This window comes from Lissotriton helveticus, chromosome 1_1 (genome assembly GCF_964261635.1).
Source record: "Lissotriton helveticus chromosome 1_1, aLisHel1.1, whole genome shotgun sequence".
Taxonomy (NCBI): domain Eukaryota; kingdom Metazoa; phylum Chordata; class Amphibia; order Caudata; family Salamandridae; genus Lissotriton; species Lissotriton helveticus.
The window spans coordinates 1,880,337,427-1,880,361,286 of NC_136057.1; the positions used below are offsets into that span (position 1 = coordinate 1,880,337,427).

General features: G+C 44.4%; 2 protein-coding genes across 12 annotated transcripts in view; one reads left to right on the forward strand and one right to left on the reverse strand.

Annotated features, from left to right (window-relative positions):
- RALGPS2 (Ral GEF with PH domain and SH3 binding motif 2) overlaps positions 1–23,860 on the forward strand; it is an 890,309-nt gene that overhangs the window by 543,220 nt on the left and 323,229 nt on the right. The window lies entirely within an intron of this gene.
- The window catches only part of ANGPTL1 (angiopoietin like 1), a 48,605-nt gene continuing 29,978 nt past the window's right edge, over positions 5,234–23,860 (reverse strand). The window contains exons 3-5 of the mRNA XM_078642127.1: positions 19,890–20,083; positions 7,224–7,494; positions 5,234–7,051 (exon numbers count right to left, since the gene is read on the reverse strand). Coding sequence (XP_078498253.1) covers positions 6,864–7,051; positions 7,224–7,494; positions 19,890–20,083 — 653 coding nt within the window. The 3' untranslated portion in view covers positions 5,234–6,863. The remainder of the gene's footprint in view (positions 7,052–7,223; positions 7,495–19,889; positions 20,084–23,860) is intronic.

A 23,860-nucleotide genomic window follows, 5' to 3' on the forward strand; every position in this document is an offset into this window, starting at 1 on the left:
TTCAAATATTTGCATCAAATCAGAGAGCATTCTGGGAGCATTATACATAGCCTCATGTTGCTAAACTTTGAAAACATATGTACACATTTTTATAGTGGAACCGCTGTCAGTAGTGCAATTGGACATTGCAACATTTACTTAAGCGCTCACCCTAATAATAAAGGTTTTCAATTGATGAACCATAAATACAAGTTTGAACAGCATTAACATATGGGCACATATGTTACCTTAACTGCAAACAGTGCAGGGACCCTTTCCTGATCCATAATGTGGTACTGCAAACTGACAGCAAAATGGTTTGTGCTGCATGGGGTTGGGCCTACTTGCCTCAACGACAAAATACACATGACAACTTGTTGCCCTTGACCCCAAACTATATGTCCTGGGCTTTGGACTATAGGAATTCCACATCCCTGTCTGTCCTATTCAATCTACCCTACTCCAATTCACTTTAAACCCACCCCACTTCCTCCCCAATCCACCAAACTCCAGTCCAAAACAATCTGCCCCAATCCAAATCAATCTGTCCCACTCAGTCCAAAACAATCTGCTCCACTCAATCCAAAACAGTGTGCCCCCACCCCGATTCACCGCGCCCCAATCGAATCCACCTCGCCCCAATCAAATCCAGTCAAAACCAGTCTACCCCCTCCAATCCGCCCCAGCCCAATTCAATCCAATCTACCCCACCCTAATCCCGTTCACCCCATCCCAGTCCAACCCACCCAATCCACCTCAATCTAATCCACCCACTCAATCCACTCCACTAATTCTAATCCACCTCACTCCAGTCCACCCTGCTGCACTCCAATCTTTTCCACTCCTATCCACCCACCCCACGCCAATCCACCCACTTCATTCCAGCTCACTGAAACCCAATCTAGTACATCCCACCCCATTCCAATCCACCCACCCCAATCTAATCTACCCTACCCCTATCGAATCCACCCCATCAGTCCACCCCACTGCATTCCAATCCACCCCACCTCACTCTACTCCAATTCCCTCCACTCTACACCAATCTAATCCACCCCACCCAGTTTGGTCATGACCCCTCAATACAATCCATTCAGCCCGTAACACTCCAGTCCAAGCCACCCCCCTCCAGTCCAAGCCACCCCCCTCCAGTCCAAGCCACCCCCCCCTCCAGTCCAAGCCACCCCCCTCCAGTCCAAGCCACCCCCCTCCTGTCCAATCCACCCCTCCACTCTAATTTACCCCACTCCAAATCACTTTACTCTTTACTCTAATCCAGTCCACCTCACCCAAACCAATCTAATCCACAGACTCCATTTCACCACAATCAGTCCACCTCACCCCAATCAGTCCACCTCACCCCATTTCAATTCACCCTACTCCAATCCACTACACACACTCCAGCCCACACTACCACAATCCAACACCCCCAGTCTACTCCAATCCACCCCACTACCTCAACCCACTCCACCCTATTCTACGCAATGCTTCTCCAGTCTACGACACTCCACTGTACGACACTGCACTCTGCCACTGAACTTTACTCAACAACACTCTGCTCCCCCCCCCCCACTCCATGCTACTAACTTTAAGCGATGCGGGACAGCAGCCAGACTGGTGTACAACATGGCAAAACACTTTGCTAAAGCCAATAGCTCTTATATAGGCTAGACCTATTGGCTTTGCCAATGCTTGTTCTTCTTGTTTCCTTAAGTATTAGTCTTTTAGTCTCCTCTAGGCTTCTACCTCTCATCTCATTCTGATTCTCTCATCTTAGCCTTGTTTTACGATGGCCGTTTTGTGTTTTAAGTATTCCTATGCTCAAAAAGTTAGATCCTTCGCACAGTGTCAGTGTTCTTCAAAACAGAACTTCTTTACCAATCACATTTACAGTTCTATCATCGATTTTTCCCTTGTTAGGCCTGGCATTTGCCAGATGATTTGATTTTAATAAAAATATACACACGCATACATACTTCTATACAACGGCCTTCAGTCAGTCCTCTTCGTTCATTGGTCTGTTGTTTTATCAATCACATCTTTACACCCACCCCAGCATATAGCATGGGGCCGTAAGTAAGTCCACTTTAGCCATTGGTTCCGTTCCGTTCTTTGTAAGTGACTGTGTTCTGCCCAGGCACCCACACAGATAAGCCTTAGCAGCTCCCCAGACACTACCACCATAGCTTCTGCACGGGCAGTGCATCGTTATCTTTGGATGAGCTTTAAAACTATTCAAAGATGGGCGCTTAGGAGTGTGTACGCCCACAAATTGTCAGAAAACGTTGAAAGTACTTTATTACAAACGTCCTTTCATGATGTCTGGTAACGCACCCACAGGGAGCCCTCTGTTATTCTTTTTGTGACATTTTTGCTAAAACCTTTACAAAAAACAAGCATTGGCAAATGTTTGCAGCTGTTGGCTGATGTAATGGCTTTGACAATGCTTGTTTTTAGTGAAGTTTGTTCTCTATAACAAAATCTGCTAATATTAATCCATGATACACATACTTAGCCTCGAAGGATGTTAGGAAATCCTGATCTGGTATTTCTGAATTTGTCAGAGTTTGATTAATAAGTGCTTACCTTGACTAGAAGTGGTAACCCCACCCCTTGTGCAAAGGCTGTGTGAACTCCAGAAAAGCCATTTTGCAAAAAATGTGGAAATACCCTCTGACTGCAGCTGCTCACTTGACCGCTACTCCACGGTTAACTTACGGGGAGCAAATTATGAAAATCCAGGACAACATAAGGGGGATCCATGGAAAATGTTAAATTGCATGACTGGTGCTTTTATGAAATTCAGACTCCCTGCTAAATCCAATACCATCTATAAAGCTGTCCAAATATGTTCTCCCGCACAGCTGTGCTCAAATATCCCTCTATTCAAGACAACGACTTTAGAAGTCTTCAGGTGTTGATTCATGATCAACTGGTTCGTGCAATCTGATAAAATACGAAGATCACTTGGCATGGCACAGACTGTAGCACACTCATCAGTACCATTGGTGTCCCAGCTGTTGGAGGTGTGTGGCCACTGCTAGAGGTTTATGTGATATAGGCTCCTGGAGACTTTTGGAACCACTGGAGCTTTGTGGTGGGTGCTGGCCCACTGGTACCTTGGACTTTGATGCGCAGTCCAGCTCTCAGGATGACATACTGTTCTTTTTATTTGCGTTTGTAATGCAGATTGTTTATGGCCTTAAGTACTGATGGTTATGCTGTGCTTTTGTCTTCCCTTATCAGAGGTAGCTGCAGTCGGATTCACTGCTTTCCTGTTTCCCTCCGTTTTGTTAGTTGCCTGAGTGCATTCTGTGGGATTGGGGAATTAAGATACTCTCAGCAAGATTGGCTGAGGGTTTCTCACCAAAATCCTTGCTTTCAAAAATAATGTTTCAAGTATTTTGTCATCCTTCTACTTATGATCTCCTTACTTGTGAAGTTTTGCCATATTATGCATTGACAATACACGGATTTGTGTCAGTGTGGATAAGTGACATTGCACCAGGCCAGCAAAAAAGTCTATCCAGGTGCTTCACACCTTTGAGCCGTGGATGTCGAAAGACTGCTTATAGTTGGCTAGTGGGTAACATTTTTGTAGGTGCCCTTTGAAAAACAAAGCATTCTACATAAAACATCCCCCTTACTGGCCTCTTGGCCCACTGTCACTCTCTTGTACAAGGCGATATCATGGGCGCTTGTTGACCTAAGGGGTGTCTGTTTAAAGGCCAAATTGGAGCCATGGTGAATGTGCATTTTATTTGCGTGTTAAGTCCGCGGAAAAGTATTTTCATTTTTATTACAAAGTCTGGCTACGCACTTATGTGGGTAATGTTTTCTGCACATCCCTGTTGAACGTCTTCTATGGCTTTTATGTAGCACAGTCCAAAACAATTTATCGCTATTAACAGGACAAAAGGCACTGGTAGGTCTTGGCTCAGTATAAGACCTTTTGCTCGATTCTAAAGTATACAAAAAGGTGATTGATGAAATGCTCGTATTGATATCGGCCACTGGTAATTACTTGGGTCTGCATCCCAGTCCATCGTTATTTTGCACACTAGGCCACCACAGTTTGGACCCAGCCATATGCAAATCAGTATTGACTTTGCTCCAATGGGAAAAGTCCAGCCCGAACTGCCAGGCCAGGTACTTGAGAAGTGTTGGCGAGAAAAGTGCCCAAAGGGGGCTAGATGAACCCAGATGCTACTGTTTTTGCCCACTCGTCGTCATGGTTCTACATAAAAAGAATACGGGGAAAGCCCTCAGTCTCTTAACCTTCATTCAGTCTGGCATACCTGTCGCCAGAGCTGTGCCTGTAATTGTAAGCACTTAAGTTGTTTGGAAAAAAACATTGCGTATGGATTTGCTATTTAGGTGCAAATTGTTTTGTTTTTGGAGTGTGAAAGGGAGCAGAAAGCAATATTTTGCTTCAGATGTTTTGCTTCCGTAAAACAGAGCCTTAAACATCCATAGACTCTGGTGTAAGCATCATACACTGATCCTGCTTTATTCATATTGACGCTTAACGAAAAATTAAGATCTTCGTTCTCATAATCTCGTAGCACAAATGATTAATAGGGTCCGCTGCATGCCGACCATTCAACCCAAACATTACCAAGTGTACTCTCAAACTTGTGCAAATAGCAATGTCGAGTTTCCCTAAAGTGGCAACAAAGTCTAATTTCTGTACCTCCTCCAGCATATTGCTGTGTTGTCTGCGCAAATCCTATTGATCTTTCAGGATCTGTGTGTGTGCGAGTTTTCTGAATGCCCCCATGGTGTAAAACTCATCCGATGCCCCAAGAGTGTTTTGTGCATACAAAAACAAATACTCCATTTGTAAGCATGCCGGCATTACCAGTATTCCAAAATATATTTGACCTCCAATGCAAAAAAACAAACCTGCGAGACATTACGCTGAACATGTATGAAATAAAAACACAAAGTAATGCACAGCGCCACTTATGGCACCGTAGGGGACTTTCTTCTGTATGAGCCGCCCCCAGCTTGTAAAATTAGCAGGCCCCTTTTGGTGGTAAATCCTGCTGCGGCTGTGGCACACCCGGAGGATATACCAGGCAGTGACAGTTCGGGATGGGGTCCTTTGAGTGAGCCTTTGGTTTGCAGAGGCACCTGGTATCATCGGATATAAATGCACACGTGTGAGTTTTTCCTCCGTTTTCCCTGTACCAACTGTTACGCTTCAAACCTGCAATAAAAGGTTTGCAATTTGTAGACATTAATTAATAAAAGCGGTGTTTCACAATAATTTTAATTATGTTCTTGAAGGCACAGAGCAGCGTCAGTGTCTGCTTGTCTACTGATGTGTAATTTCTGTTTGAATTAATATTACAGCCACCCTCGCCCCATCTCACCCCTTTTTTCGCCTCACAGAGCATATATTTATATTTTTAGTGTTGGTTTTCTTGAAAAGAAATGATGGCATGCCTTTTGGAAATCAGTTGTATGTTTTATTTCACACACATGGATTTACCCCCAGGCTCCAGTTGTCCACCATGCTGGGTCATAGACATCGGATTAACGTGGCGAGTGCAAAATTATTTTCCACCCGAAGTACATATCTTAGTGTAGGGCTGTAGGCATGTTATACATGGCTCGTATTTTAAGAGCTAAAGCAGTAGAGGTGTGTACATATTTCGTGATCTGCAAGTTCAGCACAAACTGCTGTGGAGAGACATGCAGTGAGAATGTGACATCAGAAGCAGTGTCGCGTTCACAATGAGTCTCCATCCTCTGCAGTCATGCAGAACATTTAATTTAATGCTTCACTCCTGTTGCAAGCATAGCAGGGTTGTGCTTTGGGCTGCAATCATTAAATATATGAAGTTTATATAAAATAGTCGAGACAACGCACAAATAAGCTTTAGGACCAGGAACAGGTCCCTCCTTGTCTCTTGACCTGAGAGGTAGGTGCCCAAAGCGCAGTGAAAGCCATTCAGGAATCCTACTGTGTGAAATTAAGCGAGAGGCAGAGAGATAATCGTAGAATGCACAGGGTGGCATTGCTCCTCCGTGTGGTAGCGTGATAGAGTTTTCAAAAGAAGTATCAAACTCTATTTGGGAAGTGATAAGTATTTTCCTCGGAGATTGATGCGGACTTCTATGGATTAAACACTGCCTGTCCATTGAACACTGTGTTATCAGGCGCCCATCACATAGTAGGCCTGGATCTAGAGCTGGATGTTACAAATTATCCCTAGCATCATCGTTCCACCAATGTGGGTATCAGGTCTAGAAGCTAAACATTTCAAATGCTAAATATAAAAGCAAATCCCTACTGGTATCTATTTATTTCCCGCTTCTATTTATTTCCCGCTTTTGAGCCAGTTGATATCTGAGGCAGATGGAAGGCTGCTGATGAAGATGATGCCCTAGTACTTCCAAGGGGAGCAGCTGGTCGATATCCTCAATCCCTGCCCATTTAAGCTCCGTTACAGAAGAGGTTTTAAAGTCACGTTTTGAATCCCCTCTCGGCAGGATCACTAGGAATAGGTATAGTTTGTCTCAGTCGCATGGTATCTATTCAGTTTCTTGTGAAGCTTATGTTCCATTTTCGCCTGGGAGCAGTCAGTGGAGTCGATGTTAGTGCACACGTTTCCTGTGGAGTGCATTGTGATGGCTTCCTGGGTCTACTGGTGGGATTTGCCACATGCGTCAGCAAACGGTGTAATTGAGACCCTTCGCTTCTTCTAAACCTGCAATCCGATCACTCCTAAAAATATGCTTTTGAGAGTTTGGGCATAGCCCAGTGCAAAGGATCTCAAGTTCCAGAGTCGTCTCATACAAATGATTTTCCCAGTGCCAGGGTTTCTTTGTCAGCTGTGATTTGCAGTTGCCACTCTCACCTTCGCGGCTTCTAATGTTCAGTCTATCGGTCTAATCATCATCCGGACAGACTTGAGGGAGTATGAACCTCCTTTGTACTCGGACCAGTAGATTCCGTCCTGGTGCTTACTTCGGTAATGTCCACCCCTGTACCACACTCCATTGAGGTTTGAGTTTGCACAGGCATTATACCACCAGCCTCCTTTGTGGAAGTGAGCACAGTTTCCTGAAAAGAGAAGGGCAAACCGTGAGATGCTGAAATGACTCTTGTTTCCAGGCAATGGTACTCCTATCAGATTACAGAAATATAGCTAGTCCTCTTGAAAAATTGAGCAATGAGATTGTACTGCTGACAAACCACGTTATAGACGTTTCGAGGCCAGGTATTATGTACTCACCTGAAAAAGAGTCTCTGTCCCTGTCCAATGTGGTGAACTGCTTGCCATTGTGTGACGCTAGTGAGTCTCCGGCATTGCCCTGGTAGGTTCCTAGCCGCAGGCGGTAGAATTCACTCTCTGACTCCAGGCGGAAGCTGCTGTATGTTGCATAGACCTTTTTATCATTCCAGTCTTCTAGTTCAACCAAAAGGCGATAGTTGCTCTGCTTCGCCAGCTTGTAGATGTTTTCCAGACCCAGCCAGTACTCGCCATCGATGTTTCCGAATCCTTTCTGCAAGTAGAAGCCACACAATGGTTACACAAGTCTACTTTTATCTAACAGATACCCTGATGTTGGTCAATCTCACTGTGTCCTTGCTAAGAGTGGCCTGGCTGTTGTATAGCTTAATGTTAAGTTGGGCGAGTTGTGGTGGTTGGAAGCCCTATACACTGAAATAGTAGCTGATTGTTTTGTTGCAATCAGAACAGTGACAGTGGCTCCTTGCTTGTATCTCTATAAAGGTATTTTACAAGCATCTGTTATTTCTGTGGCAAGTATACATCTGTATTTGGCAACTAATTCTGCACATTACAAATCTCGTCGGTAAGCATTGGCACACTACACATAAATATTGTATGTCTAATATTTATCTACAATTCTGTTCGCAGTCGCCATTTCTTTTTAAATGGCATTTATAATTTGGGCACTCATATTTATTTTAAAGTTTTCACACTCTACCCTTCAGCGCCTTCAGACCCTCACGGGTGAGTGGTGCGCTTTACAAATTATATGATTGATAGATTGATTATGGGTAATGAAGCAAAAAAGGAACAAAGCAACGAAGGAATAGCAAAACAAAATAATCGAAAATAGATTGTGCACACACTATTAAAAGATGCATTTATAAAACTCTGACATTTCAGATACATTACTCCTGCGTTTGCATTCCCTCTGCCCCTTTTCCCAATGCATGGTCTTCTCCACTGACTCCCCACTAACAGCTAAATAATGGGTTAAGTTTCTTGTGTAACACAGCGCTGACCATCAAAATGCCACTCCGGGCTGAGGCGTTTCAACCTGCCACACACTGGAGAATGGCATTGGATACAGTGCACTTTTTAAAACACATTTTATTGTTTTGCTTTGCATCTAGAATTATGAGAAGTATGACTGAACATAACACAAACATATTCTAGCAACGTGAACTTCTTCACCAAGGGTGAGTGTCAGTGCATTCTGACCTACACATACAGACATACCTAATTCCACTATGCTATTAGACCGTCCAGGCCCTCAATTATCAATCCAATCCGCATTGTAACCCGTCATATTAAAGCAGAGTCCTGCGACTCTCTGTGGGATCAGATTTTTTTCCCCGTTGTTTAGGACACAATAACCTTAATATGCAGATTCCTCCGCAGTTATTCGACAGTCCACCTCCATTAATGCTGGGTTTGGTAGCACCCTATTCATGGGCAATGTCCTTTCGGGCCAGTACCAGTGTGAGAGTGTAGAAGATTGATTTATATTTGGCAATGGCTAATGGTCCTACAGGCCTCAAAAGTGCTATATGAAGAGCCCGTGCAATATTGACATCCTTAGCAGTCATTGGTTCCCTAGGCACGTCCTCCCAGTATTGTCGAATTATGCTAAAGTCCTAGATCGTGTAATAACCTCATCGCTGCTTGAGAGTTTCCCCTGCTGTGCTGGACAGCAATAAAAACGGATGTGGTCATGACGAGCCCAGCTCGTCATAAGCACATGAGCACTGTGCTGCATGACGAGCTGAGCTCGTCATGAGCATGGAAGGGGTTAAAAAGGGCCTGTATTGCTGTTCCAACATAAACAAACAGTACTAACAATCAACCACATGGCGAATAGTTTTGACCTGTGGAAGTACATTTTGCACGATTTCAAGCTTAATTAGCCTGAATTCAGATTGAGTAGACCCCTTCCTAACATGGTCGAGACTTCCCTGTCCTCGTTTGCAGTCTGGTGCAAATCACCTGCCCCGTAATTCCAGAAACTTGCCCAGCAAATGATAGAGATGAGCCCTCTAAATAGTGAGTCTTCCTGTCAACTAACTTTGATATAGAAGTGACCCTGTAGATTAAGCGCTGCACCCTTTCTAGAGGTAATGAATTTACGTCAGAACTCGTAGGGCTCATCTATTCCTTCACAAGGCAGGTCCTACAGCTGGGTGTATGTCCAATCATTTGTGACCTCTGGGGGGCCGCCCACTGGTAAACCGGAGTATGGTAGTGAGCTAACTTCCACCCTTCATACCCCGTGTGGTACAAAGAAGAGGTGTGCTTTAAGCCGGTTTCTACATTGTTTATTGTTATTGTAGGTTTTACGTTTCACTGGATGGGGCATTCCACTCTGAAAGGGTGCTCTCCTTTCGGGGTATACACTATACCAGTGGTTCCTAACCTGTGGTCTGAGTACCTCTGGGGATCCGCTACTGCTTACAGAATAAAATATGAACAAACTAGTAAAGTGTATATAAATAAAGAAGCACAATGTAAGATATACATTTTAAAACGTTCAGTTAATGTGAAGGAATTTGAAATTGAAGGCTGAAAATTAAGTTGGTATCCGCAGATTGATTCATGAGCAGTGGCCGGAAGACCATTACTTTGGAGTGTGTATGCTTCAGATTTATCCTTAAGCCAGAGCCCACCCTGTTGCTCCCTTCTTTCTTCCCACAATTCTGAGGAACATCAGCGGATCCTGCAGTGGAAGTCATGCTACGGAATAGTGTATTGGAGACAGTGCCAGAGCTAGAAATTGGGAAGGAAAACTACCCTCAGTACTTTCCTGATCACAAGAAGGACAGTAACCTTGGACTGATCCTCAACCTTAGGTTCCTGAATTGTTTCCTATGGAAGGACAAGTTCGGGATGCTGTCCCTGGTACAGGTTTTACTGGTATAGGACTCCGAAGTATAGATTGTGTCCGTAGACCTGCAGGATTCGTACTTCCACTATCTGACCCTTCAGGTCGTAGTTGCACTTTGTAGTGGGTTCTACCGGTTACCAGTTTACAGTACTTCCTTTTGGGTTTCTTTGGTCTCCAGAAGAGCAGAGTTTACACATCAATCTGTTGGAATTGAGAGTTGTTCACTTGGCGCTAAAGGTTTTCTTCCGCAACATTCAAGGGTAGTTGGCCCAGATTTTAACCAACAACATTACAGCAATGTGGTACTTGAACAAAGCAGAGGAAGTGGGGTCTCGGGCTCTCTGACAAAAAGCCCTGAGGCTCTGTACCTGGGCACCTGAACATGGCCGTGGCTGATAGCCGGTCACTTGTCAGGTATTTTAACTTCAGAGCCGTCAGTGTCATTCTGCCAATCATGAGGAGTCTTCATCCAGAGTTATTGTAAGATTTTTTCACTCTTTTGGGCATACCTCAGGTTAGGACTGTAAGCAAGTCAGAGCAGCTCTCATTTCCCAAAATTCTTCACCCTCTAACATCTGTTGCAGGGAGCTATGGGGGATGCCTTTCACTTGATGTGGAAATTTCCACTTCATGACGTGTTTCCTCCTATGCCCTTGATTGCTAGAGGTCTGAGGAAGATTTGCTTAAACTGGGCCCAAGCCATTCAGGTCTTTGTACCACACCCTTCTAACAAGTCTGGGGCAATGAGAATAACCTGAATGGGTCTGGCCGAGAAGACTTTGGAACACAGACCTAAGACACCTCACTGTAGCAGTCTCTCTTCCTCTTCTGCTCAGACTGGATCTGTTTTTTCAATTAGGACGACAGATTCTGCGCCCTAATCTTCAAGGCCTACATCTTCGCTCGTGTAGTGTAGATTGAGTGATGCAATCCGAGCACCCTTCAGCTCCCATCAGAAGTGGTGGACGTGATCCTTTCTGCACATTGCCCTTCTACCAAGTCTGTCTGTTTAGGGAGGGGAAACAAATTTGTTTCCAGGAGTGCCGCATTAGGATTAGATAATCTTTAAACATCCCTCTCCAGTGTTTTCCAATTTGCTCGGTCTTGGGCTCAGCAAGGCAGTGCAGTAGCTAAGGGGAAGTGATAGTCACATTTTTTTTGTCTCAGACCAATAACCCCTGTTCAAATCTCCCATGGTATTGAGATTTCAGAAAAGATTTACAAACATGTATCTCCTGAGGCCAATCAATATGCCAGAATAGGATCTGATTTTAACATTTCTTATGAGGACTCCATTTGTGCCCCTGTATAGTTGTCAGTTGAGGCAGATAACCTCAAAGCAGTTCTCCACACCTTCACATAACATTACTGTTTAGATTCTAAACTAAGACGAAACAGTGACTTTGCCCGCACTGTATTTTTCTAATCTAAATAGGTTTTCTCTACTTCCTCCTACCACAGATTATTGCTTGGAAATCTGTTCAGATGTGAGGAACGTGCAGGTAGACGTATCCATTAGAAGTTTGTTACTTTCCTTTGTTAACCATGTTTCTAGTGGAAACTCTATCTAACTGTAGATTTCTCACTGCCCTCCCACCACCCCTCTTCTGCCGAAAACCTTTATGAAGTTACTACTTTTTTTTTAAAGAAGATACCTAGTTATGCGCTGTACCAACATACAATTTTCATTCTTTACGATTATGCCTCGAAAGTCGGTGCCAAATTAAAGCACAACTGTCATTGGTTCCTTGGGCTTTATGACTCTTATGACGTAAGCACAACTCCATATCTGATGTTGCGATGAAGTTGACGTCACTTGCAGTTGCCTGAGAGCTATTGCACAGGTTTTCAGTATCCAGTATGTACCAGGATATTCAAAGGTGAAGAATCTGCAGGTGGATAGATTATCCACCAAAACATTGTTACTAAAGGTAAGTAACTTTTCCTTAAAAAGCTTATCCCTCCTAGTGATCCAGTGTTTTATGTTTGAAAGGTCTGCGGGTGCTACAAGATCTTCTAGAGGGTGTACGATTGATCAAGAAATATTTAAACATTACCCTGTTTCAATTATTTGGTGCTGCTTGATCTTCCAATGGTTAGAAAGTGACTGCCCAGCCACGGCAGAGCAAGACTTCAAAAACAACCTTTCACCAATTGTCTTGTTTATCCTAAAGCTATTCTTTTACTTATGCTCTGTGAAAAGACCTGAAGGGGCTACATGGTGTAGCATATCCTGACTCACCAAAATTCAGCCTTTTCATAATATCCAGATAATGTGAATCCTGATAAGAAGTGTCACTTTCAAAATCAGAATCTGAGCAATGATCAGACATCAGAATTAGACCCTCCTATGAGGCACTATATTCTCATGCCTTACGGAAGAATCCAACAGCTTTTATGAATCACAAACTGGGCTGTCATCCAAGGCATGGCATGTCTCACTTTCCATTCCAAAGCCACAATCTACCCTCAAGTCTTGTCTCTAACTCTTCCATAACTAATGCCTGAAACCACAATACAATGCATGTCCTCAGTCAAGCATGCTCGCACATTCAAATTGCATCTAGTATGCCCTATCACTTCAACCGAATTGTCATTTGTGAGGGTTTATGGAGCCAGTCAAATCCCAAAACAGTCTCAAGCACTAAAGAACTCGCCACCACAGTCAAATGGGAATTGATGTGATCTGAAAATATCCACTAAAAGAAAGTCATAAATGCTTTCAAGATCCGAGTTCCCTACGGTGACAGTCTGTGAAAGTCACCCCCTCTGACTTCTTACCTGATGGGGAAGCTTCAACTTACTTGAAAGTGTCTCACATCCCAAGGATAGACCACTCCATCATGAGAGAAGCCACTCACATAGTCACTGATGGAGCTTTACTTTTTAACAAAATACCCGGTCATGGTCCCCACCCATGTTTAAACACACTTTCCAATTCCTTTTCCCCTTACCCCATGTTCAGAACAGACCAACTAGTAACATAACCCCAAGAGTTGCCCCTGAACTCCCATGTTAAAGACCAATATTTCTACACTCGCTCCAATTGGCATGTACCGGCAGCAGAAGAATCAGAAAATTGTGAGCAGAAACTTAAAAATAATGACCATTTACAAGTCTGACCAACTGGGTTTGTCATGCCGAGCTCTAAGAAGAAGCTGAAGATATTATTTGGATTGTTTTTCTCCTGCAATATAACATAAATGAATTTGCATCCTTCTAATGTAAAGTCAGAAACTAAAGCAATACCTCACATAGTTCAGCGGTCTTACACCCCGAAAGAAAATTATGACAATTTGTCATACAAAGCACTGGGTTGCCAGGAACAAGTACAAGGATATTTACATTGATGTTGAAATTGCTTATCCCAAGGATCGACTTAGTGAAAAACTGACCAGATATGTAAACCAAATGTACTCCTCAAATCAATCAGTCAAACTGGATTTGTAGAGCACTGCTAATCACTCGCGAAGGTATCCAGGCGCTGGGAGTTTCTGCTACTGGGTGGAATCAGTTGAACAGTCGGGCGTTTAGATCCTTCCTGGAGGGGAGCTCTGGAGGTGGTGGCTGTTCCAGGTCTTGGCGGCTAGTTAGGAGTAAGCGTCCACCGATCTGGCTTTAATGGATGTGGGGGTCTGGGCGAGAGAGAGGGAGGCCAAGCATAGGTATCTGGAGGGCTGCTGGAAGTTCAAATGGTGTTTGATGTAGGCTAGTCCCTGATTATGCAGGGCCCGGTAGGCGTGGGCCAACATCTTGAAATTGCACCTCTTGTGGATGGGGAGCCAGTGGAATTTCCTGAGGAGTAGGGTTCTGTGGGTCCGTCTGGGGAGATCCAGGACTTGTATGGCTGCTGAGTTCTGTGTGGTGTATAGTCTCTTCAGTAGGTGCAAGGTAATTTCTACGTATAGTGTGTTGCCGTAGTCCAGGCCGCTGTTGCGAGGGCCTGGGTGATGGTGCGTCTAGTGATGGCTGGGACCCACTTAAAGACTTTACGGAGCATGTTTGAGTGAGGAAGCAGGCTGAGGATACTGTGTTGATCTTTATTTTCATGGTGTTTGCTCTCCAGTATGATACCTAGGTTTCTGGTGTGTTTTGTAGGAGTGTGTGAGGCTCCTAATTCTACAGGTCACCAGAGTTGTTTTGCCTTCAGAAGGTGATGCTGGTTATACACAGGTGGAAGATGACCTTAGTGGTTGAGGGGTCCGCGGAAAGAGAGTGGATAAACTGGGTGTGGTATGTATATGATATGATGTTTAGTAGATGGGTCATGGCGATGTTTGCCAAGGGGGTCATGTAGGTGTTGAATAGGGTAGGGCTGAGGAAAGGGCCTTAGTAGTACCCGCAGAATATTTTCTTGGGATCTGAGGTAGAAGGTGGACTTTCAGGGTTCTTCCAGTGAGGAAGGATGCAATCCACTTGAGGGCGTCCCCTTGGATCCTGATCAGATGGAGTCTTTTATGGGGAGTAGTGGAACACATGTTGAAAGCCGCTGAAGGGTCGAGGAGGATCAGGGCGGCAGTTTTCTCCCTGGTCTAGGGTACTGATGTAGGTGGCTGTGATTAGGGCAGTTTCTGTCCTATGGTTTGAGCGGAACCCAGCTTGATATGGGTCCAGGAGGTCGTTGTTCTCTAGGTAGTCTGTGATTTGGTGGTTATTGGCCTTTTCCAGGACCTTGTTAGGGAACAGAAGCAGAGAGATGAGCTGGTAGTTCTTCAGATTGTTAGGGTGTGTGGATGCTTTTTTGAGGAGTGTTTTGACTTCCGCATGTTTCCATTCTTCTTGGAATGTGGATGAGGTGATGGATGCATTAAAAATGGTTGCGAGTAGGCCTGGTGGGTGAATTCTGCTCCGTTCGCTGCACTCCATGGAGAATGAGAAGTTCTAAAAAGTTTTTTCCGCACTGGTCAACAGTAAGTTGGCTAGAGAAGAAATCCAACACTAGACCACCTCCCAGCGAGATTTCTCAATGCAGGCAGTCACAGATGGTTGCAACCTCATACGTTGAGAAACCATCCGTTCGCGTTGAGGAAGCTGCCACTCAAGTAGAAAATGTACTTGAGCAGCAGAAAGAAGCAGTGCTCTTGCGCTGCGCATGATGCCGTTCGTGCTGATTTCCAAGCATGGGACAAACACCTGGCACTAAAAATCAAAGTGAACGGTGCGACCTAACGCACTCCGGCGCTTTGTGAAACTTTGCGTAGCGTGGCGAAGTTTTTGGTCACCGGAAGTCTGCGAACTCCGCCCAGGCTTAGTCGTGAGTTTGTTACTGATAGTTTTGTTCCCCAGGTTGAACATGTGATGGCGACAGGTGCGTAGATGGAGCTCATGGTGGCTGAGGTGCTCTGCATGGTGAGTTGGTCCCATGCGGTGATCCGGAGGTTCAGGTGGGAGTTGTGGTCGATGAGGCTGGGGATGCTGGCTTTGGAGGTTTGGGGGGGGGGGGGGGGGGTCAAAGTGTTTGTAGATGGTGAAGACCTGGCCATCAATCTCACAAAAAGTAACCGGATGGTGTATCCACTATACCTAAATGTAAGTGCAAAACAATGGTGAAAAAATGATTAACATGGTGGGAAGAAAATTACATTTGTAAAGACGAGAACGCTCACTCACCAGAGGTGACATGCTTCATCATTCCCTCTTGCACACTGTGTCCGCAAGGTACACAGTGTGGGCTACAACTCTTCTGCAGGAGAGGTGCGGGAGGTGTTTATCATCCAATGTACATACGAGTGAGGGGCAGGGTGCAAAAGTTATACCAAAAAAATGTGAATTAAAACTATCTCATCAATGGACACAATTTGTTTAATTTGTCCTAAGCGGATAGAGTTAAAAAACAGTGTGAGGAATAGGGATATAGATGTTCCCTATTTGAGTAGGTCAACCTGTTTCTGCCTTGGTGACTGAGTTCTTAGGCATTCATCAGGACCAAAATCATGTCCCTCTGCTGGTAATGTGAAAAAATATATAAATATACCATACTTAATTTATATGGAACTTCTTAGGACCAGCTGCAGTCTGGTCTGTAATCAGTTTCAATACGATTGTCTACCTCATCTTTTAGATGGTTCTGTATGTCTGCGTCACAAGATTCTACTTTCCTGCTTTTATCATACCGCAGTATACAGGCCAAAAGGGGGAAGATCTTGTTATGGAAGAAGTCTACTAGAGTGTTGCCGAGATCTTGGGAAGGGGCGACTATATTTCCGGTTGCTGAGGAGTTGGAGAACTCCATGACGATGTTGAAGAGGTCTTTGCTGCATTTAGAACTGGCTTCGAGGCGGTCAGCCAGGGCATTCCTTTTCCTATCTTTCAGGCGCTGGTGGTAGTTGAGTGCTAGCCTGAAGGTGGTGCGGTCAATTGGCTCATTGCTAGAGCTCCAAATTCTTTCCAGTCATTTGCAGTTGCATTTGGTGGTTCTTCATTCTGTGGTGTACCAGCTGGTATGCTTGGTGCATCTGCTTGGTTTAATGGGAGCGATTGTCGTCGCAGTTGGTGAGCCTAGCATTGAAGTTCTTGACAGCCTCTTTGAGGTTGGAAGTGGTGTCAGGAAGGCAGGATTTGAGGGCGTTGGTCCACTGGTTTTCGGGTATTTTGCTCCAGCTCCTGTGAATGGTGCGGGCATTTTGGTAGAGGTGATAGGGCTGCTGTGATTGTGAAGTGGACGATTGAGTGGACCGACTAGGTGAGCCCGGTGACATAGCTGGACCTGACTCTGTTGCTGGGCGTTGTCCAGGCAAGGTAAGGTCCATATGGACTCTGCGGCCTCCATTAAGTAGGTTCCTGGGTAGAGTGCTGGTCGGGATCAGCATGAGGCGATAAGTGGAACGGAGAGCGGCGGTGAAGGTGGAAAAATGAGTGAACAAGAGAGGCAATTTTGCATAGGGAAAAACAATAGATATGTGTGGGAAAGTGCGTTTGGTTGGAAAAACAAGGTTAAGCGGATGAGGTTAAGAGGAGGAAAGATATGGTTAGGAGGAGAAAGATGATGGTTATAGGAAGAAAAGCAAGGGTTCTGTGGAGGACAATCAGTGGGGTTAAAGTAAAATACAGTGGATTACAGTTCCAAGTGAAATACAGTGGATCACACTTCAAGGCGGTTCAAGCAGTGGCGCTCGAGTGGAGTAGTCGAGCTGGTAGCAGCAGCGGGGAGCTGGCCTGGGGACGAACTCAATGGGGTCACTCTGCGGCCTCCATTAAGTAGGTTCCTGGCAGGGCTGGTGGGTGAGGTCAGCGAGCGGTCGAAGGCAGGAAAACGAGCGGCAGAGAGAAGCACTGTTGGCGTGGGGGAAAATGGTAGATATATAAGAGTGTTAGGTGGAAAAATGAATGGGGGAAAACGAAGTTAAGGAAAAAGGTGGTTATGTAGGGGAAGAAATGGGAGGCAAAACAAGTTGAGTAGGAGCAAAAAGTGCGGTTAAGAAGAGGAACAAGCATTGGCATAGCCAATAGGCCTCACCTTTGGGACCTTATAAGTGTTGCATCACAATATCATTGATGCAACAACATCAAGTGTTGCTTGGCTAAACACTTATAAGATCCCAAAGGCGAGACCTATTGGCAATACCAATGCTTGTTAAACTTGGTAGCACTGTATGGGCATTGGTTCAACCTCATTAGTACCAGTTTAACACCCAGATATATCATTAAGCAACAAAAAGGCGACCAGTCCAGATTTGCAAAGGGTGTTCCAATGCACGGCAACACGTTGCTGCATTTTTAGCAACTTTTTACCCATTTGAGTTGGACACAAAATTAGATTTTTGTTAAAATATGGAGATTATGTGGCGGATTATAAATTGTGTGGCAAATGCAGCACATCTGAAAACTTGATAGGAATGTTTCAGAAGCCACTGTAACCACAAAAAAAAATAAGGAAGATTATGACATGAGCACCGATGAGGAAAACCAGAGCGAGACTCAACGCTCCGCAGTAGAAACTGTGGCAAAGAATACTTTGTCAAGACGCCATTCCCTTCTCAGCAGCACAGATGATGTTCCAGATGTTGCTCTAACCAGAAAACTGAGAAATCGCGTTAAAACGAATCTTGGCCAAGAAGCTGCGTGTGCCACACAAAAAATTGCTGTTCAACAGAAGCAAAGGAGCACTCCAGTTCCGCCAGAGAAAGCCATCAGAAAACCCTCCTCGGGAAAAAAAGTCCTTGGAGGTAATGGAAAGCACTGAAGATCCAGATGATCTATTCAATGACATGTAAATCGTTGATTGCGTATATTTTGATAATAAATCAAGGCATGATTACTAAAAAAGCACGTCACATATTTATTTTTGGAATTTTTTGTCTAGAATCAGAATTCTGTCTTTCGGCCCCTTGAATGCTTCGCGATTATTAGAAGAACGTACACCAAGATAACGAAATTTGGGAAGGAGAGGAAAAGAAGCAGATGTAAACCTTACTATTAAGGAGTATAGGGTAAAGAATAGTGTAAGGACAGGGAGAGGGGACAGAGGAGTGTCTGGAAATGAAAGCAGAAATAGCAGATGGATGGTCTTCGGTGAAAGTTTTCAAGGAAACCTACTCGTTTTGATATTTATGGCTTCAGCATATGGAATAGTGGACACTCTGAGCTCCTTGAAGTACTGTAAACGTGCTGGAAAAAAAAACGCCTTGCGGCTGTGCAAGCGAACGTCACCGCGATAGCGGTGAAAGCGAAAGTCATCGCGATGGCGCGCTCTGTGCTCAGCACGCGAGGGATGCACGCACAGCAGCGTTGATTGCAGAGGCGGAGCAAGGCAGGCGCGCGCGCTTTGCGCGTAACCGAAAGCTGGTGGCCGGGAACAGCCTTTGGAAGCATTTCCAAAAGCCACTGACAACATTTCTTGCAGCGCATGCGCTGACTCAGCGAGACCTAAAACAAGTTAAGGAGGAGGAAAAAATGCGGGTAAGAGGAGGAAAGCTGTGGTTAGGAGGAAAACGAGGTTAGGAGGGGGAGAAAGGTGAAGGTTATGTTGGGGGAAAAACAAGCAGTGGGGTTAAAGTAAAATACAGTAAATCACAGTTCAAGGCGGTTCAAGCGGCGGCACTCGAGCTGGCAGCAGCAGTGGGGAGCTGGACGAGGGACCTGCTCCTCGAAGACGAGCCTCAAACCCTTTAACTTGAAAACAATTCTGCTTTCAACAGAGAAATGTCTCAAATTGTTAAATTTTGTCTCAAAATGAAAACAAAATCATACTGTGCATCCCACACTTCTATCATAGTTACTCTGCCCAAGAACCACGTGTCTTATTAATTGGCAGAAAGTCTCAAAACATCCCTAAAAATGTCATTGTCACATTTAAACCATTAGCCACGTATGTGATTAGATTCCTGTCCTTGCTAGTAAAGGTTGAACGTCTGTGAGAACTTTTGAAGCCCTGGTGCTTACTGATACCAACCTTTTGCTCGATGTTCTGCTGATTTACACTTTGTAATCTAAATCTTTTGCCTCTTTTTGTATTGCTGCTTTGATTTGTGACCCTCATTGTGCCCTCTGCGCTTCCTCAAAATCCCAAAGTCCCTCTGTTGATTCTGTACTGTAGATTTGAATATTTTATACTGCTGAATCCATTACTTGTGCACCGTCTGTGGTTCACTTTGTCATCCTTGGGGCCCTGCTTAAGCTATATAGAACTATAAAACAAATACAATCTCCAGCTCCTGTTTAAAACATACATTGCACAGCTAGCGATAGAGGGCTCTGAACCCTTACAAAACCTATAGCCAATTTTAGGTGAGGTGCTCTCACTTGCCAAAACATCAGTGGAGAATTGACCCTTCACAGGGACTCACCTTGTAGGTATCCCAGTTGCGAAAGAAGTTGACAGACCCGTCTGTTCTCCTCTGGATCACAGCCCAGCCGCCGGGGTCCAGGTTGTTCTCACACCACAGTTGCGTGGGCCCTTGGCTATTATTGGGTTTAATGAGGTATATGCCACTGTTGGAGAAACCGGCTGTCTTTGCCTGCTTGCAGTCACGAAACGGACCTGGCCAAAGGAAAGAAGACAATATTTGAGATATAACAGGTTTTTAGTGTCAACTGGCAGGAGCACAGAGTGGACATTACAGACGAGCCCTTTTTAGCTCCGGTAAATCTTGCCTACTTTAGAAGTAGCAAAGAACCAATCCTGTTTTGCATGGCTTCCCAAAGTGGTCAGCTTCAGAGTTTTTGGCCTGTCCCAATTTGGACTTTGAGAACAAATATTGTTTTGGATTTCTGTACATTTCCAAATTACTACTTCAAATGATGTGTAAATAATGAGGGCATCAGGGTGACCTGTGAGCTTGGAAGGAATGGTGACTCATGTGAAGGGCTTCTGGGGCAAGTATTTGATTTTAAACGAAATTAACCTTTGTGGTGACCTCCCATCACTGTGTTGGCTGTTTTAAGTTTCAGCTCACTGTTTTCTTTACTCCCCCTTGTGTGTGTACTCTAAGAAAGAACTTTGTTGTCTGATTTGCATTCAGCCATGTTTGCTTTGTCTGAGGTGCATTTAGCCATGTTTTTCCCCTCTAAGTTTCAGGGCGTTGTCACTGCAGAACCTTCCAGGGCCATTTACTGTCCTTGTCACCCCCCTTTTCACCTGCCATTAAAAAACTCCACTTACCTGCATCCTCACTTTTGTGTGCCACTCCACCAATCAGTGACCGAACTCATGGCATAATCATACCGTAAGTCACTGCACAATGTGGTGTGGGAGTACTTCAAAGTTCACTTTTTCGGTCGTAGCTTACCAGACCGCACAGCTGTCAGGTTTGCTAATGACATTTCCGAATATTCGGAGTGTTTCCCTTAGAATGCATTCCGCCCGTTGCTTACCATTGGCTTTGTAGTTTGTATCTCACATTTGCTTGCTTTCTGTTTGTTGGCTCTATTTGTTTTAGGCTGTCCAGCATGAGTTTGTCTCTTCCTTTGCCCAAACGCGGTATTCGTGTACCAGATTTCTGTATAAAGGCATTAATCTTGTTCTTATCTTGTTACATTTGCTTTGCATTCAAAGAGAGAGATCAAATGTCAAGCTCTCTCTTCCAAGCAAGCTTGGTTTTTACGTTTCTTTCCCTGACTTTAAAGTGAGAGTATGTGTGACAATCTTGGGGATGCTGGGAAGGATTTTTTCTTCTAGCACATAAATAGAAAGAGGGCTTCTTGGTGCCGAACTTCTCGGTTTTCCCCAAAACACAACTTCCTAGTTTGCTGGTTGTTGCGTTCACCCACATTAATGAATGCAACTTAATCCTCTCAAAATACAAGTGCTTTGAGTCACTCTGTAAAACATAATAAACAAAACATCTCTTCTGTGGTCTGCATCACAGGATTGAGAACTAAATATCTTGTTAGTCGTTTCGTGACTTTTTTTAATGATATATGTGTTCAATGAGGAATGCGTACACCCGGAGTCACCCCATGTATTATTGTAGATGGGACACAATGGAGTAATGTGTATAATGTGGCCATAGCATGTACTGAGCAGTTACAATGCTTTAATTCAAAGTAAACCAGTGAATTGCATGCGGTTCCCTACATTAGACTGGTCAAGTGATGTACAGGTATTACGGCACTTTTCAGGTCTATCCAGGACAGGTCCACCAGAGGGAGCTGGGTCCAGGCCAGATTTTCAGGAATCTACAGGAATGTGTACAGCTACTCTAAGTATAACTCATTTATAGAGCTAGTGGCTATCCTGAAACAGTAGCAAGGAGTCAGCCCGCCTTGGGCACAAGTTGGACACCCTTCCTTTGACAAAAGTTTGAGTGAAATGCCACAATGTTGGCGATGCGGCACTATAATCTGTTTGCATGAAGTGTAGGCTCAAGTGAGTGCCCTGCCCCCCCCCCAATCCTTCACTACCCTTATTGTCCAATACTCCCACCATCTACTACCCATCACACTTCTCCATTATCAACCAAGGGTGGGGTGTCGAGCCAATGAGAAACCTGTTCTTCACTAATAGGTATAATATTGACAGTGTATGCGGGCTGTGCGGTAGCAATTGTGCCCAGTTCTGGAGGTCACTTCTGGGACAAGATCTTTTATCCAGTGTTGAGCTCATTCCTCTGTGGCATAACGAGCACTCGCCTATGTGAGGTCCATTGGCTTTCAGTGTTGTGTTTTTAGTCATGTTGTACAGCAGTGGAGCTGCTGTGCAGCATGGCTAAAAGTAAAAGAAAAAAAGTACTATTACACTGTCAATGCTGGCTGCTTTATAGCGCTTTTTTGTCTTTTCTACCTTCAACCATGGTGTACAACAGCCATGCTGCTGTACAATATGGCACAAAAACATTGGCAGAGCCAAATAGCATTACTGTTTGGCCTTTCAATGTTTTTTAAGCTATGTTGTACAGCTGCTGGCCTGCTCTGCAGCATGGTTGAAAGTAAAACAATAAAAGCGCTATGATGCAGATAGTGTTGATTGCGTCGTATCCCTTTTTTTATACTTTTAGCCATGCTACACAGCAGTTGGGCAGCTATACATGACCAGAAAAAACATTGACAAAACAAATAAATCACGCATAGGTAAGACCTTTTGGTTTTTGCTAATGCTTGTTTCTAAAGGGCTCCACAACCCATGTTTTGAAGTCTGTGCTGTACACCACTCATAAATTAACCGCACCTTGTAATAGAGTGGTATCTCAGATCCCAGAGTACTGAGTCATCCGCATCTTTGGCCAGTGAAACCATGCCAGTTAGTGCCGATTTGTGATGAAAGGGGGTTTGGTGTGTGTGGGTGGGTTGAAACACATCATCCATCGAGAAGCAAGCAGTTGGCTAATGATTTTATTCTCCACTGGCCTGGACTTGACATGGGATCTAGAGGTTTATGAGTCTCGAACTGTGCTGAAGTTGTTCAACCATCCTTCACCCCGAAACAAGATGGAAGTGTGATGGTTCTGTGTTTTTTTAAGGTCAGGCCTAGACAGCGCTTGCACTGTCTCTTTGAAACATGTTGTATATACTTTGGGGGCTTACAGCCCGCCCATTGTTTTTTCTTTGTTTCTTTCAGTGTCCTTTAAAAATCCTTGCTTCCAAGTGGTTAATCTTTCCTATTTGCCCCTCCTTTTCGTGGGTTGTTCTCTCCCACAGATCACTGCCCCAATACTTGTAGCCTTAAACTTTTCCCATTTTAGCAAATTTAAAAGGGATTTTTTTCGTTTGTCTAAGAGCACCTAACACAAGCACTCGATGTTTTCAGTCTTCCCTTTGAGCTCGGGGGCACATTGAGCGATACAATGCTTCCTGTCTTCCGTGCCTATTTAAATCGTGTGTAACTTGCTCTGAGCTCCACTGTAAACAGGGATGTAAATCTTGCTCTTCTGTCATCACAAATGCTGCTGCTGTGAGTAGATGAGCGCAAAACAAGATGCTGAGCACGGGGGCACAGTGCGCAATACAATTCTTCCTGTCTTCCGTGCTCGTGCACATGCAGACTTTCTTACCTTTTGTGAATAGCCCTCATTCAGCACCTTTTCTGCCTTTCTATAGGGTCAGATCCTTTGTTTGAATTGAAAAAGCTTTGTGAAGCAGGACTTTATGAGAGCTATCTATCAGACACTACTGTCTGTGAATTTTAAGCTCCTCTGGCGACTTGCCCCATATCTGGTTTTCATCTTCTCCCCCTCCCCCCAAACATCTGGGGCCCTCGCCTTACCCCTTCGCCCCAAGCGCTAGTTGCCTATCATGCTTCCTATAACCGATTAACTTTTAAGAGAAAGTCAATATACTTGTAAATGTACATCTTTTGCCTTTTTCTTACCCAAAAACAAGA